The following is a 20,492-nucleotide window of genomic DNA, read 5'->3' as shown; positions in this document are numbered from 1 at the left end:
TTTTCGAAAAAAGGGGTACCCCCGTGCAACTGAATCCCCTTGTAACTGAACCCGTGTATAACCGAAACCCCCAATGCAACTGTATCCCCTTTAACTGAACCCTCGTGCAAGTCACCCCTCTATGCAACCCATCCCCCTCAAAACACTTTTCAGCCATTTCTTTTTAAATTGACAATATTTTCCAAACGTTACTTATGTATTATACAGATCACATCGGCGAGGTAAAGCTAGGTCAAGTCACAATGTCATTCTATCGTTACTTTTCAATTAAGCTATTGAATCAAAAAATAATTAGCTTCGAAAAAAGATACACCAGTTTTTCCAACACGGATGTAACCTAAAAAAAAAAACTTGTTTATCATGAAATAGAAATTCAGTTAATTGTGCCAGAAAAAACTTGAACCAGAACAGGTATGTACGTAGAGCTCATTGTTATAGGCAAATGACCCTGGTAACCCAATTACTTGAAAGTACACACACAACCTGTTTGGTACGGGGGCCTCGTAGAATTCAAAAGATGGTATATACTTGTGATTAAGGGGTTATTTTTAAAGAATTGGAACAAAATTCGAACTTTAGCGTAAAGAGCGAGGTATTTACTAGGGGGCGAGCCCCCTAATATACATTTTAAAAATATATGAATATAGAAGTTCGTTACATAAGTTAATTCGTAAGTTACGTATATTTATTACTAATAAAAACGTTCGTAAATAAAATTAAACAAGTTTCGAGAAAGCCATTTTACCAAATAAAAATAAAATTAATATGCAGATTTTGTTTTAATTATACGTGTACGGTGAGGCAAAATCAAAACCTGCATTAATCAAAAAATGTTCAAACATGAAATTAAAAAAACAAGTTTTTTAAACTGAAAGTAAGGAGCGACATTAAAACTTAAAACGAACAGAAATTATTCCGTATATGAAAGGGGCTGTCCCCTCCTCAACTCCTCGCTCTTTACGCTAAAGTTTGACTTTCTCACAACTCTTATTTTTGTTAAACAATAAAAACTTTGGCGCAAAGAGCGAGCCGTTGTTGAGGGGACTGTCCCTTTCATATACGGAATAATTTCTGCTTGTTTTAAGTTTTAACGTCGTTCCTTACTTTCAGTTAAAAAAACTTGTTTTTTTATTTAATCACGAAAAAAGGCCTCTGCAGTCACCATGCCAAACGCGAATATGGTCAGTATTTGTGCTATTTTGCTTTTTTGTCGGTGAGCTTCAAATCTTGGCATTTTTTATGAGTAATTCTGTTGGCAATTGTCCCTTCGGCGCATTTTTGCTTTATTGACTGCGCTACCTTGCACCAGACACCTGGTAATACTCTTATGAACTATTTTTTTTATAGTTTCATGAACTCTTATCTCCTGTGCGTCTGGAACACAGTTTATATAATTATCCAGTATGATCTTTCCCTATCTCACCCATTATAAAAACCCGGACCAAGGTGCGAGTGCTCCAGAGAACGTTTTTGCAGATAGAAACATAGGCGGCATCAGATCTTTTCACGGGTAGACAAGTCAGACTGTGATCTAATCAGAAACAAGTGGAAACCCGCTATTACGAATAATGCGCTTAGTTGGAAACAATCGGAAACAGATTAACCCGTTAATGCAGAAAGAAGTGGGAGGAGTTTTTTGTTCACACCAAGAACGAAGACCAGAAATGATCTGCGATAAGCTTACTGGATAATTATATGAACTGTGGTCTGGAATTACGTCCATGCCTTATTTATACCTTTAAAGCAGTCATAAGTTATATAGACAACGGGGGATGTGGTGATAACCATTCCAGTAAATTGGAGTAAATTCGGTAAATTGGAGGACCTCTACTGAAAAAAAGGGACATGCCACGGTGGAACCTTGAAAATGATCTGATGGCTGGCTGGAAGATACCCTGGCAAGCCGTAAAACAAAAGACCCGGAATGGATTGCATTTCACTGTTGATATAGCTAGGTGCTTAACCTTATTTGACCGATTATAGTCAGTAGAAATGTTTCCGGTTGAACCCACTGTTAGTCACCGCCTACTGGCATCTATTAATATATGTTTCCTCTTTACTTGGTTAAAGCTACCATGAATAAGCTTTTCCCCAATCCTTCCCCACTCCCCCAATCTTCGATGGCATAATACCCTGTTACACTCCTTGGAGGCTCACTCACGTGTTTTTTTTTGGAGAGAGAGGGGGGGAGGGGAAGAAATCAAATTATGTGAAAAGCATGGACTATTATATGATCCACAGGCCTATATAAAAATTGTAAAAATACTTAGTCTTCATGAGACCCTCCCCCTACTGAAATGCATACTGGAACCCGTTTCTCAAGTACTAGATCATGTGCTGGAGATCAGACAATGGCTGGGGGTCTTCTCATGAGTTAGGCGCGAAAAATTGTATAAGGTACACCTGTGACAGGTAGTTTATAATCCCTCGGCAGTAATAATAAGGCAAAATGACTAAAAATCAATTTGTTTTTGAAAAAAGATTAATGGTTGTCGTTCTATTGTTTGTGTATAGTATTTATTGTCTTTGAAGTCATGAAAGGTATGCATTGTCCTAAAACAGGACGGTGAAAAAAACGTGATTGAGGACAAATATATATTTTTACTAAACTTTTATGGTAAATAAACTTCAGATCAGTTGCAAAAATGACATACGCCTCATTTTTTAAAATGACTAAATTACGTAATTGAACTTTAAAAATTGAAAAATACTTATTTTAGGATGTTTTCAAAATGAAACTCCACCCTCTCCGGAATTTTAAGTACGTGTTAACTAGGGTCTGGAGTGGGGGGGGGGTGTTCAACTGAGGTTTGGGGAAGGGGTTAGTTGTCCTCCTTGCACCTCAATCTAAATGAACTTTTTATATTAAATTCCCCATGAACCAGAGACTCTTAATTAGTCTTGATTACTGTATGTAGAATCGGACTTTCACATTAGACAAGATATTTACATTAATTAGATAATTATATTTTTATCATTATTTTGAGAAGGGGCCTTTTCGTATTTATCAACTTTCTTATCCTTAGACTTTTATCTTTTTAGGTGATTTCAACTAACATTTATTTATCTAATTTATAAAATGCTCTTGTTGGGTTTCAAGATTAGTGAAGGTAGTCTCACCTGAGGCGTATGTAAATAGAATAAACTCCTCTGATCAGGGGCGTACGCAGGGGGCCTCGGGGCGATGAAATGTCCTAAGGAAATAAAAATAGTAACCTAGGCCTACCATTAGTTTCCTTGTGTTGTAATATTTCCATATATCATAGTTGCTTTTCTGACAATGAGAAAAAAAGAGAAGAAGTCAAAAGGGCGTATCAGCATTAATTTGGAACGGCTTAGGGCATTAAGTTCTCTTGAGATAATGAATATATTTTCCGAGAAAATGGAACCGCTCTTGATGCGCCGTTTCCCATTGTTTTCTCCTTTTTTTCTTTTTCATTTTTAGGTTTTTTGTCTTTTTCTTTTTTTCTTCTCCTTTGTTTCTTTTTTTTCCTGATACGATTTTGCTCCCTACTTTTTCCAGAATAGCTGTTGAGTAATTAATTTCAAATAGTATTTTTATTTAAGCTAGTTGATCATTTTTGTTGCTAATGTTGCATCTTTTATTTTAGATGCCCATTGACCACAATGGTTGCCAAACCGACGCTTTTCCTTTTTTTGACACTATTTTTGGTGGCACCAATTTATTGTGATGTTGAACATGATTATTTACCAGGCCACCCTCCAGACCATCTTTTAAGAACTGCTGACTTGCCAAGTGACCATTTTTTGGGTGGTGATCTAGATAATAAGCCACATTCATCAGAGGAAGGACATGAAAATGGCCATCATGGTTTTGAGATTGCTCATGTGGATTTTACACGGGTCGAAGGACCTTTTGTGATTTCTTTATGGATATTTTGTGCTAGCCTTGCTAAAATTGGTAAGTTTTTTTATTTAACAAAGCATTCTTACTTTGTATAAATTATTTTATTGCATTATTTTATATATATATATATATATATATATATATATATATATATATATATATATATATATATATATATATATATATATATATATATATATATATATATATATATATATATATATATAAGTAGTAATAGTGGTAAAGGTCCGGCCAGTGATTGCGTAATATGCCTTACCACGGGCCAGGCATCTATATATTTGAACCATACGCCTGAGGCATGGATATGTGTGTAGGTTTTCAAGTAATTGGGTTACCAGGGTCATTTGCCTATTACAATCACCTTCCGGTTTTTCTGGTAGGTAATTCTAATCTAGAGGTCAATACATCTTTCAAAGAGGAACGAGTACGCAATACCGGTCCTAGTGTGATTGATTTTTTGGACAATTGCCTTTAGTCAAGAATAGTTTGTTAGGAGCGTGTCGTTGCTAAAGCTAACTCTCATTGAAAAAAAGGGGTATAAAGCTTTTTTGTTTTTGATAAGAATTGCACAATGAATGTATCGTTTGACGTGGGCATTTTTTATGAGCCAATCAGAGGTTGTTCAATATACGATAACTTGATTTGCGGTTGGGATTTGAATAAAAGAAATGGTTATGTTATTTGCTTGCGTGTATAGGAATTCCTATGTTATTTGCTTGCAGGTATAGATATTCCCTTGTTATTTGCTTGCATGTATAGGAATTCCCATGTTATTTGCTTGCGTGTATAGGGATTCCCATGTTATTTGCTTGCATGTATAGGAATTCCCATGTTATTTGCTTGCGTGTATAGGAATTCCCATGTTATTTGCCTGCATGAATAGGAATTCCCTTGTTATTTGCTTGCATGTATAGGAATTCACATGTTATTTAATTGCATGTATAGTAATTCCCATGTTATTTGCTTGCATGTATAGGAATTCCTATGTTATTTGCTTGGTTGTATAGGAAGTCCCATGTTATTTGCTTGCTTGTATAGGAATTCCCTTGTTATTTGCTTGCATGTATAGGAATTCCCAAGTTATTTGCTTGCGTGTATAGGAATTCCCTTGTTATTTGCTTGCATGTATAGGAATTCCCCTGTTATTTGCTGTTAAGTCCATTGCTTTGTGTTTTTACAACCAATCATGTTACACTCCCCACGGTATTTTAAAATATTTTTTGTAATAAAATGATACCCGAATCCACTCCCCGCTTTTGGCTCCACTTAAAGTGATTCCAGTTCTAAATCTTCTGGCACCAACCCAGGGTCCAGTCCCAATTCCAGCTTCAGTGATTCTGGTCCTCTTACTTTCGGTTGCGCCACTTCTGCTCCCTGATACCACCGTTCCGATTTCACCAAACCAGTTCCAATTTACATCAGTTCCAGAATTTATTATGCAGCTGTCCTCGTAGCAATCTATGGCTGGTCATTGACAGTACCTAGTTTATTATAGTTGGGGGGTCATTTTGAAATGGTTTTATATATTTCCCCCTGTAAAATTAAAACTTTTAAAACATACAGAGATTACCTTCTAAAAAGAGGGCAACCCCCTCTTTGCATTTTAGATGACAGTTAAGTTTTAACATCACTTGTTAGTTTTAGCAAAATATTTGATCTATTTCAATATCTTTTCATCTTTAATTTTATATTTTCTTGATTTGAATATTTTAATCTACAAGTATTTTTTACTCTGTTAGAACTATTTTGGATTTGTGGTAAGTATTTTTGTATTTTTTAAGAATAATTGATTGTTTTGTAAGAAATTTTTTGGATTTTTTAGAAATTTTTTAAGAATTATTTCGGTTTTGTAAGAAAAATTTAGATTTTGTTTGAACTTTTTATATTCTGTAAGAACTATTTTTGATGTTGTTAGAACTCTTTTTGTTTTGCAACAAGTATTTAGAATTTTGCAACAACTGTTTTTTATTCTGCTAGTACTATTTTGGATTTATCTAAAATATTGTTGTATTTCATAAGAATAATTTTTGTTTTTAAGAACTATTTTCTGGTTTTGTTAGAACCTTTTTTATTCTGTAAGAACTTCTTTCGGTGTTGTTTGAATTTTCGTGCTTTGTGACAAGTATTTCATATTTTGCAGAAGCTATTCTTAATTCTATTAGAACTATTTTGGATTTATGTAAAGGATTTTTTCTATTTTTAAGAATAGTTTTTGCTGTGTAAGAACTATTTCTGATTTTGTTAGAACTTTTTGCATTTCGCAAGAATTATTTCTGCTTTTTAAGAATTATTTTTGGAGTATGTTTGAATTTTTGTATGCTATAATAACTACAGGGTGTCTAAAAAAAAAAGTACTCACACTTATAAGAGCGAGAAATCCTTTGTTTATGAATATACAGCAAAATGGAATAGCTTCGAATATAGAAGACAAATATGATTAGGAATCATGTTCATTAAGACGTGATTCATTAATGTGATTAAGGACGCTGTTCAAGCGTCTATTTGTTTATTGTCTATTTGTCAAGTTGTTTATTTCATTTTTTTAAGGTTCATTTAGACGAGGTTACGTGCGCGCACGTACCCTCGTCTAAATGAACCTTAAAAAATGAAATAAAGCTATGTCGACTTTACATATCTCTCCCGATTGGTCCCTAAAAAACCAGTCCGGTTGAAAACGTGGAGTTTTCGTACTGCTCACTTTTTTTGCAATGTGTAGGAACCAGTGGGGAATCCCCGCTTGTTTGGAAAGGTGCCAAGGAAAGGCATACAAATAGCATGTAGTTTCAAAACGTGTTTAATCACGTTTCTTGAATGAAGTATCTGTACTGGTGACGAAGACCACACTACCTTTCCATCATAAACAATAAGTAGAACAACAGGGAAAATTTTATAAGACAGTGGAATGCAATTTTAAATGAATATTTCGACCCTATATCTAAGGCTAAAAAATCCAAAATAGTTCTTACAAAACAAAAATTATTCTTACAAAATAGAAAAAATATTTTAAACGAATCCAAAATAGTTCTACCAGAATAAAAAATAGTTACTACAAAATATAAAATGCTTTTCAAAAATAGCAAAAATTCTAAAAACATCTAAAACAGTTCTTGCAGAATATAAAAAGTTCAGAAAAATCCGGAAATAGTTCTTACAAAATATAAAAATACTTTAGACAAATCCAAAATAGCTCTAACAGAATAAAAAATAGTTCTTTCAAAATACAAAATACTTGTTACAAAACCAAAAGATTTCTAATAATATTAAAAATAGTTCTCACAGAATATAAAAGATCAAACAAAATCCAAAGCAGTTCTTACAAAACATAAATAATTCTTAAAAAATACAAAAAGTTTTAAGAAATCCAAAATAGTTATTACAAAAAAAAAATTATTATTAATAAATACAAAAATACTTTACAAATCTACACAATATTTCTAACAGAATATAAAATACTTGATGCTAAATACCAAATACTTGCTTCAACACACTAAATTTCTAACAACATACCAAATAGTTATTATAGCATACAAAAAAATTCAAACATATTCCAAAAATAATTCTTAAAAAGCAGAAACAATTCTTGCAAAATACAAAAAGTTGTAAGAAAATCGAAAATAGTTCTTAAACAACAAAAACTATTCTTAAAAATAGAAAAAATCCTTTACACAAATCCAAAATAGTTTTAACAGAATTAAAAATAGCTTCTGCAAAATATGAAAAGTAAATTTTGCCGTCATCACCAGACATCTCAGGAATTTGTGGACCAACAAACTCCTGAAGCAAGTTAAGGTAGCTCTCATCAGTAACCGCTCCATTTATAAAAAATGGCCCTATGATGCCCAGTGCAGATATCCCACACCACACTGTTACTCCTGGCAAGTTGACATGGTGTTCAAGTGTTACATGAGGATTTGCAGGATCCCAGTACGTGCAATTATGGCGATTAATGGTGCCATTTAATTTAAAGGTTGCCTCATCGCTCCAAACAATTTTGTGTGGAAACCCTGCACATTTTGCCAGGTACCATTCACAGAATTCAACTCGCCGGTCAGGATCGTCTTCGTTTAGGGCATGAATTGGTGTTGGAATGTAGCATTTCCAGTGCAGACGCTTGAACAGCGTCCTTAATCACATTAATGAATCACGTCTTAATGAACATGATTCCTAATCATATTTGTCTTCTATATTCGAAGCTATTCCATTTTGCTGTATATTCATAAAAAAAGAATTTCTCGTTTTTCTAAGCGTGAGTACATTTTTTTTTTAGACACCCTGTAATTATTACAGCATACAAAATTCAAACATATTCAAAAAATAATTCTAACAAAGCAGAAACAATTCTTTCGACATACAAAAAGTTGTAATAAAATCGAAAATAGTTCTTAAACATCAAAGACTATTCTTAAAAATAGAAAATATCCTTTACACAAATCCAAAATAGTTCTAATAGAATTAAGAATAGCTTCTGCAAAATATGAAATACTTGTCACAAAGCACGAAAATTCTAACAACACCGAAAGTAGTTCTTACAGAATACAAAAGGTTCTAACAAAATCCGAAAATAGTTCTTAAAAAACAAAAATTGTTCTTACAAAATACACCAATATTTTAGACAAATCCAAAATAGTACTAACAGAATAAAAAATAGTTGTTGCAAAATTCGAAATACATGTTGCAAAACAAAAAGATTTCTAACAACATCAAAAATAGTTCTTACAGAATATAAAAAGTTCAAACAAAATCTAAATTTTTCATACGAAACCGAAATAATTATTAAAAAATTAAAAAATTTCTAAGAAATCCAAAATATTTCTTACAAAACAATCAATTATTCTTAAAAAATACAAAAATACTTACCACAACTCCAAAATAGTTCTAACAGAGTAAAAAATAATTGTCGATTAAAATATTCAAATCAAGAAAATATAAAATTAAAGATGAAAAGATATTGAAATAGATCAAATATTTTGCTAAATGTAACGAATGATGTTAAAACTTAACTGTCATCTAAAATGCAAAGAGGGGTTGCCCTCTTTTTAGAAGGTAATCTCTGTATGTTTTAAAAGTTTTAATTTTACAGGGTGAAATATATAAAACCATTTCAAAATGACCCCCCAACTATAATAAACTAGGTACTGTCAATGACCAGCCATAGATTGCTACGAGGACAGCTGCATAATAAATTCTGGAACTGATGTAAATTGGAACTGGTTTGGTGAAATCGGAACGGTGGTATCAGGGAGCAGAAGTCGCGCAACCGAAACTAAGAGGACCAGAATCGCTGAAGCTGGGATTGGGACTGGAACCTGGGTTGGTGCCAGCAGATTCAGAACTGGAATCACTTTAAGTGGAGCCAAAAATGGGGGAGTGGATTCGGGTATCATTTTATTACAAAAAATATTTTTAAATACCGTGGGGAGTGTAACATGATTGGTTGTAAAAACACAAAGCAATGGACTTAACAGCAAATAACAGGGGGATTCCTATACATGCAAGCAAATAACAAGGGAATTCCTATACACGCAAGCAAATAACTTGGGAATTCCTATACATGCAAGCAAATAACAAGGGAATTCCTATACACGCAAGCAAATAACATGGGAATTCCTATACACCCAAGCACATAACATAGGAATTCCTATACAAGCAAGCAAATAACATAGGAATTCCTATACATTCAATTAAATAACCTGGGAATTCCTATACATGCAAGCAAATAACAAGGGAATTCCTATTCATGCAGGCAAATAACATGGGAATTCCTATACACGCAAGCAAATAACATGGGAATTCCTATACATGCAAGCAAATAACATGGGAATCCCTATACACGCAAGCAAAATAACGTGGCAATTCCTATACATGCAAGCAAATAACAAGGGAATATCTATACCTGCAAGCAAATAACATGGGAATTCCTATACACGCAAGCAAATAACATAACCATTTCTTTTATTCAAATCCCAACCGTAAATCAAGTTATCGTATATTGAACAACCTCTGATTGGCTCATAAAAAATGCCCACGTCAAACGATACATTCATTGTGCAATTCTTATCAAAAACAAAAAAGCTTTATACCCCTTTTTTCCAATGAGAGTTAGCTTTAGCAACGACACACTCCTAACAAACTATTCTTGACTAAAGGCAATTGTCCAAAAAATCAATCACACTAGGACCGGTATTGCGTACTCGTTCCTCTTTGAAAGATGTATTGACCTCTAGATTAGAATTACCTACCAGAAAAACCGGAAGGTCATTGTAATAGGCAAATGACCCTGGTAACCCAATTACTTGAAAACCTACACACATATCCATGCCTCAGGCGTAGGGTTCAAATATATAGATGCCTGGCCCGTGGTAAGGCATATTACGCAATCACTGGCCGGACCTTTACCACTATTACTACTTATATATATATATATATATATATATATATATATATATATATATATATATATATATATATATATATATATATATATATATATATATATATATATATATATATATATATATATAAAATAATGCAATAAAATAATTTATACAAAGTAAGAATGCTTTGTTAAATAAAAAAACTTACCAATTTTAGCAAGGCTAGCACAAAATATCCATAAAGAAATCACAAAAGGTCCTTCGACCCGTGTAAAATCCACATGAGCAATCTCAAAACCATGATGGCCATTTTCATGTCCTTCCTCTGATGAATGTGGCTTATTATCTAGATCACCACCCAAAAAATGGTCACTTGGCAAGTCAGCAGTTCTTAAAAGATGGTCTGGAGGGTGGCCTGGTAAATAATCATGTTCAACATCACAATAAATTGGTGCCACCAAAAATAGTGCCAAAAAAAGGAAAAGCGTCGGTTTGGCAACCATTGTGGTCAATGGGCATCTAAAATAAAAGATGCAACATTAGCAACAAAAATGATCAACTAGCTTAAATAAAAATACTATTTGAAATTAATTACTCAACAGCTATTCTGGAAAAAGTAGGGAGCAAAATCGTATCAGGAAAAAAAAGAAACAAAGGAGAAGAAAAAAAGAAAAAGACAAAAAACCTAAAAATGAAAAAGAAAAAAAGGAGAAAACAATGGGAAACGGCGCATCAAGAGCGGTTCCATTTTCTCGGAAAATATATTCATTATCTCAAGAGAACTTAATGCCCTAAGCCGTTCCAAATTAATGCTGATACGCCCTTTTGACTTCTTCTCTTTTTTTTTCTCATTGTCAGAAAAGCAACTATGATATATGGAAATATTACAACACAAGGAAACTAATGGTAGGCCTAGGCTACTATTTTTATTTCCTTAGGACATTTCATCGCCCCGAGGCCCCCTGCGTACGCCCCTGATCAGAGGAGTTTATTCTATTTACATACGCCTCAGGTGAGACTACCTTCACTAATCTTGAAACCCAACAAGAGCATTTTATAAATTAGATAAATAAATGTTAGTTGAAATCACCTAAAAAGATAAAAGTCTAAGGATAAGAAAGTTGATAAATACGAAAAGGCCCCTTCTCAAAATAATGATAAAAATATAATTATCTAATTAATGTAAATATCTTGTCTAATGTGAAAGTCCGATTCTACATACAGTAATCAAGACTAATTAAGAGTCTCTGGTTCATGGGGAATTTAATATAAAAAAGTTCATTTAGATTGAGGTGCAAGGAGGACAACTAACCCCTTCCCCAAACCTTAGTTGATCGCCCCCCCCCCACTCCAGACCCTAGTTAACACGTACTTAAAATTCCGGAGAGGGTGGAGTTTCATTTTGAAAACATCCTAAAATAAGTATTTTTCAATTTTTAAAGTTCAATTACGTGATTTAGTCATTTTTAAAAATGAGGCGTATGATCTGAAGTTTATTTACCATAAAAGTTTAGTAAAAATATATATTTGTCCTCAATCACGTTTTTTTCACCGTCCTGTTTTAGGACAATGCATACCTTTCATGACTTCAAAGACAATAAATGCTATCCACAAACAATAGAACGACAACCATTAATCTTTTTTCAAAAACAAATTGATTTTTAGTCATTTTGCCTTATTATTACTGCCGAGGGATTATAAACTACCTCTCACAGGTGTACCTTATACAATTTTTCGTGCCTAACTCATGAGAAGACCCCCAGCCAATGTCTGATCTCCAGCACATGATCTAGTACTTGAGACACGGGTTCCAGTATGCATTTCAGTAGGGGGAGGGTCTCATGAAGACTAAGTATTTTTACAATTTTTATATAGGTCTGTGGATCATATAATAGTCCATGCTTTTCACATAATTTGATTTCTTGCCCCCCCCCTCTCTCCCAAAAAAACACGTGATTGAGCCTCCAAGGAGTGTAACAGGGTATTATGCCATCGAAGATTGGGGGAGTGGGTAAAGATTGGGGAAAAGCTTATTCATGGTAGCTTTAACCAAGTAAGAGGAAACATATATTAATAGATGCCAGTAGGCGGTGACTAACAGTGGATTCAACCGGAAACATTTCTACTGACTATAATCGGTCAAATAAGGTTAAGCACCTAGCTATATCAACAGTGAAATGCAATCCATTCCGGGTCTTTTGTTTTACGGCTTGCCAGGGTATCTTCCAGCCAACCATCAGATCATTTTCAAGGTTCCACCGTGGCATGTCCCTTTTTTCAGTAAAGGTCCTCCAATTTACCGAATTTAATCCAATTTACTGGAATGGTTATCACCACATCCCCCGTTGTCTATATAACTTATGACTGCTTTAAAGGTATAAATAAGGCATGGACGTAATTCCAGACGCACAGGAGATTAACAGTTCATGAAACTATAAAAAAATAGTTCATAAGAGTATTACCAGGTGTCTGGTGCAAGGTAGCGCAGTCAATAAAGTAAAAATGCGCCGAAGGGACAATTGCCAACAGAATTACTCAGAAAAAATGCCAAGATTTGAAGCTCACCGACAAAAAAGCAAAATAGCACAAATACTGACCATATTCGCGTTTGGCATGGTGACTGCAGAGGTCTTTTTTCGTGATTAAATAAAAAAACAAGTTTTTTTAACTGAAAGTAAGGAACGACGTTAAAACTTAAAACAAACAGAAATTATTCCGTATATGAAAGGGGCTGTCCCCTCAACAACGCCTCGCTCTTTACGCTAAAGTTTTTATTGTTTAACAAAAATAAGAGTTGTGAGAAAGTCAAACTTTAGCGTAAAGAGCGAGGCGTTGAGGAAGGGACAGCCCCTTTCATATACGGAATAATTTCTGTTCGTTTTAAATTTTAATGTCGCTCCTTACTTTCAGTTTAAAAAACTTGTTTTTTAATTTAATTTTCAACAAGATCAAGAACAAGAAGAATAATAGGGAAATCTTTTCATGAGACAGTGAAGATAATTTGAAGGAATATTTAAGAATATTTATTTTGGATAAATTGAAGGAATAGTTTTGGCAATCAAAAACGAACAGAAATTAACTAAAAAAATCAGAAAAAGGAGTTTTTTTAAGAAAAGTAAAAAGCCATATTAAACTTGAGACCACCAGAAGTAAATTTCCTCATAATTCAAACTCAAAACGACCAAAAATTACTATTACAGAATAGGTGAAACCCAAAACGAATAGAAATTAAATTTCTGTTCGTTTTAAGTTTTAACGTCGTTCCTTACTTTCAGTTAAAAAAAACTTGTTTTTTTAATTTAATTTTTGAACATTTTTGAATCAATACCGGTTTTGATTTTGGCTCACCGTACATGACTAATTAAAACAAAATTTGCATATTGATTTTACTTTTATTTGGTTAAGTGGCTTTCTCGAAACTTGTTTAATTTTATTTACGAACGTTTTTATTATTAATAAATATACGTAACGTGCGAAGCTCATAGAATAAAGAATAACTGTAATTATATGCCTTTATCAAGCGTTCTAGGAGGCTTGGCCCTTGTTAAATCCTATACCCTTAAAGTAAAATTCAGAATGTTTTTCCAATTATTTAGAATCGACCCCATTCTAACTCAAGCCATTATTTAGAGTGAATAGATAGTACTAAAGAAATAAAAAATCTCTTGGTTAAAGAGCGAGGTATTGACTAAGGGGTGAACCCAATCATACACGTAATATTTTCTGTTCATTTTAAGTTTTGATGTTTTACGCTTATTTTCAGTTGGAAAACTTGTTTTGTTTTTATTCAATTTCTGATCTTTTTTTTAAATAATGCTGGGAAATTCGGCGCCCCCTTCATAGCAATGTACCTTCCCCCATGAAAACTTCCTTCATGGAAAGATCTTCCCACATAACCCCCGACCCTTCCACCCCCCTACTGCCAGAAAAAATCCCCCCTGAAAATGTGTGTATACTTCCTAATAACCAATACTATATGTTAACATTGGGTAAAGTTCATAACTTTCAGCCCTCCCCCCGTGGACTTCGGGGGATTAAGTCATCTTAAAGGACATAGATATCATATTTTCAACCAAGCTGAACAAAATGGCTATCTCAAAATTTTGATCAGGTGACTTTGGGAAAAAGTGAGTGTGGGAGGGGCCTAGTTGCCCTCCATTTTTTTTGGTCCCTTAAAAAGGGCACTAGAACGTCTAATTTCCGTTCCAATGAGCCCTCTCACGATATTCTAGGACCACTGGGTCGATAAGATCACCCCTGGGAAAAAAAAACAACAAAAAAAAAAACAAACAAATAAACACGCATCCATGATCTTTCTTCTGGCAAAAAATGGAAAATTCCACATTTTTGTAGATAGGAGCTTGAAACCTCTACAGTAGAGTTCTCTGATAAGCTGAATATGATGGTGTGATTTTCATCAAGGTTCTATAACTTTTAGGGTGCCTTTCCCCCTTTTTTCAAAAATAAGCCAAATTTTCTCAGGCACGTAACTTTTGATGGGTAGGACTAAACTTCATGAAAATTATATATTTGAATTCAGCATTGAAATCTGATTCTTTTAATGCATCTATTGGTATCAAAAATCCGTTTTCTAGAGTTTCGGTTACCATTGAGCCGGGTCGCTCCTTACTTACAGTTCGTTATCACGAACTGTTTGACAATCTGGAGTCTCGATTGACAATCCAGATTGTGAAAATAACGTTTCCTGTGACAGTATCAATTGTCATGCTCGGTTTTCATTGACTATCCCACAATCCAGATTGTTACTTGGACAGCCAAAGCAGGAATCTTTGTTGAGAGCAAAGTATAAGCACATACTGAACAAGTACTGACAAAACTCTCCAAAAGTGACCCCGCGTACCTCAGCGCCACTAGAGGAAAAATGCTGTACTACTTAATCGCTCCGAGCCAATAAATTAAATTTAATACAGCTTTTACGGAACAAGTATAATCACCTACGGAACTTAGGCTATTATCCCCCAGGTTCGCATAGGTATGGGATCGTCTCCGGAGACGCGGACAAAGGGTCACTTTTTTTGTGTAGAGAGGATAGGTTTTGTCAGTACTTGTTGTATGTGTTTATACTTTGGTTAAGAGCAAGATTCGCGATTGCAAAGCCAGCGGTAAAATTCAAAAGTTGTGACCATGGATTGTGATGCAATCTCCAGGACTTGTTATCTTTAATAATATTCTCCATATATATACCTAAAATGGTTCCGGTGTTCTTCGTAACTCATCCTTGGCCAAAATTTGTTTACAACCCTTCGTTTCTGTTGGTGACATTCTTTGTCACCAACAGATCTTACTTTATGTACCAGTGTAAAAATGGGATATTTGAATGTAGAAATAACAATTCTAGCAATATCACATCCAATATCAGTGTCAATATGGCCAATGAAAGTATTGATAGCATGGTTATATTTTTGAAATTTGTGCCATTTTTACTATCCTAAAGTTTTTCCAGGTGAATACCAGTCGGAGAGATTTTCTTCAACCGTCCGTGATTCCCACCATGGAGTGCAACAGAAGTTGCAACAACAGCATTGAAATATCGCGAGGGGGGCATCAGGATTTTGGAAATGCCTAGATGGAGCATGCCTGAAATCGGTTGGGAACCATTGAACTAGATTGAGATTTTTTTTATTTTCTGCGATGAATCCTCCGACCCAGATTGGGATTACAGACGGCCGCGGAAAAACACCTTAGTCGTTCCTCTTCCATAGGCACAAGGAAGTTACCCTTCCTCTGCTTTCCAGAATTTCCAGTTTTGCTTTATCAAGATACTTTACCCAAATTTGATTGCATAATCAAGGGACAATTCGAGCAGTAAAGCAAAACAACTCACGAAAATAAACTGATGGAAATTACTTTCTTTTAAAGTTAACTTAACTTTCCTTGTCTGTGAATTCAAACATCCTTCTTTTTGATGGCCTACCAAATAAATATTTGTAAACCTATACAAGTGAGGATAATAAGAAAACCCCATGAATTCAAATGAAACCCCTTATAGAAAAATTAGAAAAGGTAGATTGAAAATGACCTTTTCTCTGCCGCCTAGGTTACACCCTCTGCCTTGCCCCCTACACAAGAGTTGGAGCTGTTATTATGAAGAAAGGGTATTAGCCTACCTTGTATATTTAACCAGGGTAAAGATGTCTCCAACCTCCAATAAAATTAGGATTATTAGTTAACCTCTAAATTCATTTCAGAGCGCACTGCTTCGAAAAGAACTACCAGAAAAGTTAAATATATTCTAGTTTCATTGACATTTTACTTAATGTTTAGATTTTCATCTGTTTATTCTGAACACAGAGATAAGGTGCTTTCAAATTTCCCAAGCATGATTTCACATGGCCCTTCACATCTGAAATTACATGAACTTGCTTTACTTTTGTTCCCTCGGCTATGTTTTTTTCTTTTTTTTTACTAACTTGAGAAACTTGAGAAATAAGCAGCTTTCACATCAAGTACTTAATTTTCCCTGCGAAGTGGTGAGGTTACGTTACATTAAGCATAACCTCCCAAAATTGGTACTTATGTATTAAACGTACTCTTTTATATATTGTTAAAGAAGTCAAGTTTGGTTAATGCTGATGAAATAAAATAAAATAGGATGAATATATAATAGTTTAGAAACAAATTTGGACTATGCATTTGCATATTTAGGGGGTTTGGGGGCAAAGCATACAATATATTAAATACGTAATCTCACCTCACCTAGGTACCTTCCCCCCCTAATTTAGCAGGTTTTTCCTGACAGGTTTTATTGAGTTATATAATAGAGTACGTTTAATACATAAGTACCCGAACACGTTTTTGAATACAGTAACCAATAACCAATTTTACTCTAAAATTACTCAAAAAAGTAAAAGTAATTTACTCTAAAGAATTTTACTTAATACGCAATATATTATAAAAAAAAATATATGAGGTTTTCAAACATATTCCTACCAACGCTATCATAACATCAATATTATAATAATTGTGATTGCTAAATGTGGTAAAGTGACTAATCAGTTATCAAAGGGTGTGTGTTAAAAAAAATTCAAGCTGCTACAATTGCAATCCGAATGTTAAAACGAATAGAAGCGGGTATTGAAAACTATTTGAAGGCAATGTTTTGTGAAGATGAAAAACTGAATAGTACACATGAATAACAAAAGAAATAACAGCCTTTTTACATCAATTTTTGTTACCCTTACAAGGATGACAGTCGGGGTTGTCCATTCCCCCCTCCCACACCCCCTTCCAGCGCCACTGACTCTGAAAGTTCAACAACTAAGAAACTTAACGCACTGACACGCTTCCACCTAGCGTTTTACGGAAATAACGCATAGTTATTCTAACTAAGTTGATTCACTTGATCTTTGATAAAATTATATACAGTGATATATAATTGCGCATCGGCTATTATGGAGGAGGGCTGAGGGCATAATTTTCCAGGGGGAAAGGGGGGGGGCAACTTCCCCCTCTAGACCCCAGCCCCCCCCCCCCAGCTGAAATTTGGTGTCTTCAAAAATATTGTCAAAACTAAGATAAGCCTGCATCATGTATCCAGAGAAACGGGTCAGTTTTTTTAGTATATCTTTGCCTTTATAGGACTATATGGCTCATTTTTCACAGTCATTTTCACTTGATCTGGGAAAATTGGCTCTAACCCCCCCCCTCAAGATTTTGACAAAATTATGCCACTGGCTGGTGGGTCACTATATAGGTGGGAGAGGGGTGCAAAAATGAATTTTTAAACAAATTTTCTATCTCCGTGAGCCTTCAGATAAATACAGAATATGGTTTAATCTCTGATCATCCTTTATTTGGATCAAGTCTGAATATAGGTGTTCCGTGGTGATCGCTCCCTTTTTCTTACAGAAAGTATTTTCTTTGTAAAATACAATATTACATTCATATCCTTACGGCCGCAAAAGGTGGAGAGGTGGAGCCTCCCCACCTCTCCACTCTTTCGTATTGCCAGAGATTTCAAAGGAGAGGGGAATTCTGTAAGGAAGACTGCTCAAGCACAAGGGCTGTTTAATTGGAATGAGGCGTATTTTTAAACACTACATAACTTTAACGTGAAGAGTGAATAAAACTAAGCCCCTGAGGATAACATGACTTGAGATACGAATTAAGCCAAACGAATCGGCCAAAGAAAACGGAAAAAAACTTCTTTTTTTCGACACAGCATTCGTGAAGGACAGGGGTTTCAATTGACTGATTCATTTGACGGACGCATTTCCGATTAATATTTCGGAAAGAGCGTGGTAAAGGTGCAACAAACAGTAAGTTCATATTCTAGCCAGCAAATTAATCGAGAAAAGAACAAATTTATCAGCTTTTGCATACAGACAAGCAGGGGCGTAGCCCCAGCATTTTTCTGGGAGGGGGCAAGTGGGGTCCACAACCGAAGAGTCAATGGACATGGGCTATATAATAATTTTTTCTCTAAATTACTGAGGGGGCAACTGCCCCCCCCCAAACAACAAATTTTTTGTTGTTCATATTAGTGACTTATGAATAAAGTAAACATACCACTCGATGCCTTTCCTAGCCTATGCTCTTTCCAAATATAATAATCATTTTTGTCGGAAATGGATTTTACCCCCACCCCATGGGCATAGGGAGGGGGGGCAGCGCCCCCCCCCCCCGAGACCTTCAAAATTACATTAGATATGGCTGAAAAAGCAGATGGTTGGAAAAGCAGTTGATAAAAGGCCTTCCATCACACTATCGATACCAATTGAGGGTATATATTTGCACATTAGGGGGGTGGGCGGAAAGTTTAAGCTTACTTCTCATTCACATCAGAAATAAAAATTACCCCCCCCCCTTCCCGAATGTGCAAATATATTCCCTGAATTGGTATATATAGGGGTGGGGATAAAATTCATTTCCAACAAAGAAGATTATTATATTTGGAAAGAGCATAAAAAAGGCATCAAGAGGCAGTGGCGGATCCAGCGGGAGAGGGGGGGGGGCGCCCCCTAACATAGTCTAAAGTAGTGTAGTTTACTTAATTCACGCGAGATTGCGTTAATGAAACTTGCTCCGGTACTTGGGCACTATATGGGCCTTTGCAAGAAAACCAGTTACGAAAAACCCGTTTTTGACAGGTTAACCGCTATCGAGTAATACAATGATAGCGTGGTTTTTATTGTGTATATGATATTTAAACTGTTGTTTTTGGGGGTTTAGGGGAAGAAAGGTACCTAGGTTAGGTTACGTATTTAATATATGCTATGCTTTACCTCCCACCCACCCCTAATGTGTAAATATACAGCCCAAATTTGTTTCTAAACTATTATATATTCATCCTATTTTATTTCATTAGCATTAACCAGACTTGACTTTTTAGAAAGGCCCATATAACGCCCAAGTGCCCTTACTCCTAACGCAAGTTTATCGGATCAACCTATTTTGCGCCCCCCCCCCCTAAAAAATCCTGCATCCGCCCCTATCAAGTGGCATGTTTAGTTTATTCGTAAGTCAATAATATGAGCAACGAAAAATTTACCAGCTACTACAGTTTGATATTGGGAGGGGATAAGAAGAGCTAAGCTATCCTTAGCTAGAAATTTCTTTTTAGGTTATAGCAACGTCTCTTAAATAAAAAACATCAATTTTCTCATTTGCGCATGCGCCCTACAGCATTAAATCCCTTCTGTCAGTTAATGCAAAGCAATTATCTTACCAGTTAATTAATCAAAATTCTGATATAATCCTTTCTTTTTTAAATTACCACATCTTCTCCACTTGAGCGAAGATCTTTTGAAACTGATTTGACTTTTAAAGCAAAATTGTAATTTGCCAGGAGCCATCATTCCATCAATCCTAAATAACATTAAATGCCGCTCTGACATCTATTTTATAGTTTTAATAGATGGCTTACAAACTTTGCCTTATTTATTCTTTTGTCTAGAATGGGTTCCAGAACTGAACTACATTACTACTACTACTACTGCTAATACCACAAAGTAGCACCAAGCCGCCTAAGACCAATTCAGCTACACACACTCCTCCTTCATCCCCATCTATTCAAAGTTTCCCTATTTAAGTCCTTCCAGGTGTACAAATTACATTAGTAATTTTTACATCAGTTATTCAAACATTAGTTGTTTTCTATTACTTATACAGTATTTTTAATATCTTAAATAGTCTAACATTGTAGTCCATTCGTTACTTAAAGCTACACAAATTGATTGCAATTTAATATTATCTGTTACCTTTTTTTG

The 20,492-nt window shown here is 34.8% G+C and overlaps 1 protein-coding gene across 3 annotated transcripts in view; it reads right to left on the bottom strand.

The window, feature by feature from the left end:
- LOC148941067 (putative Na(+)/H(+) antiporter nhx-9) overlaps nucleotides 1-20,074 on the bottom strand; it is a 265,572-nt gene extending 245,498 nt beyond the window's left edge. For all 3 annotated transcript variants that reach the window (XM_089104941.1, XM_089104942.1, XM_089104943.1), the window contains exons 1-2: nucleotides 19,952-20,074; nucleotides 10,472-10,782 (exon numbers count right to left, since the gene is read on the bottom strand). In XM_089104941.1, the coding sequence (XP_088961067.1) occupies nucleotides 10,472-10,766 (295 nt within the window). In that variant the 5' untranslated portion in view covers nucleotides 10,767-10,782; nucleotides 19,952-20,074. The remainder of the gene's footprint in view (nucleotides 1-10,471; nucleotides 10,783-19,951) is intronic.
- Nucleotides 20,075-20,492: the final 418 nt, after the last annotated feature.

This window comes from Artemia sp. Qi Xiang Cuo, chromosome 19 (genome assembly GCF_049724085.1).
Source record: "Artemia sp. Qi Xiang Cuo chromosome 19, ASM4972408v1, whole genome shotgun sequence".
Classification (NCBI taxonomy): Eukaryota; Metazoa; Arthropoda; class Branchiopoda; order Anostraca; family Artemiidae; genus Artemia; species Artemia sp. Qi Xiang Cuo.
The sequence above is the reverse complement of the archived record's forward strand: the minus strand, read 5'-3'. Positions and strand labels throughout refer to the sequence as shown.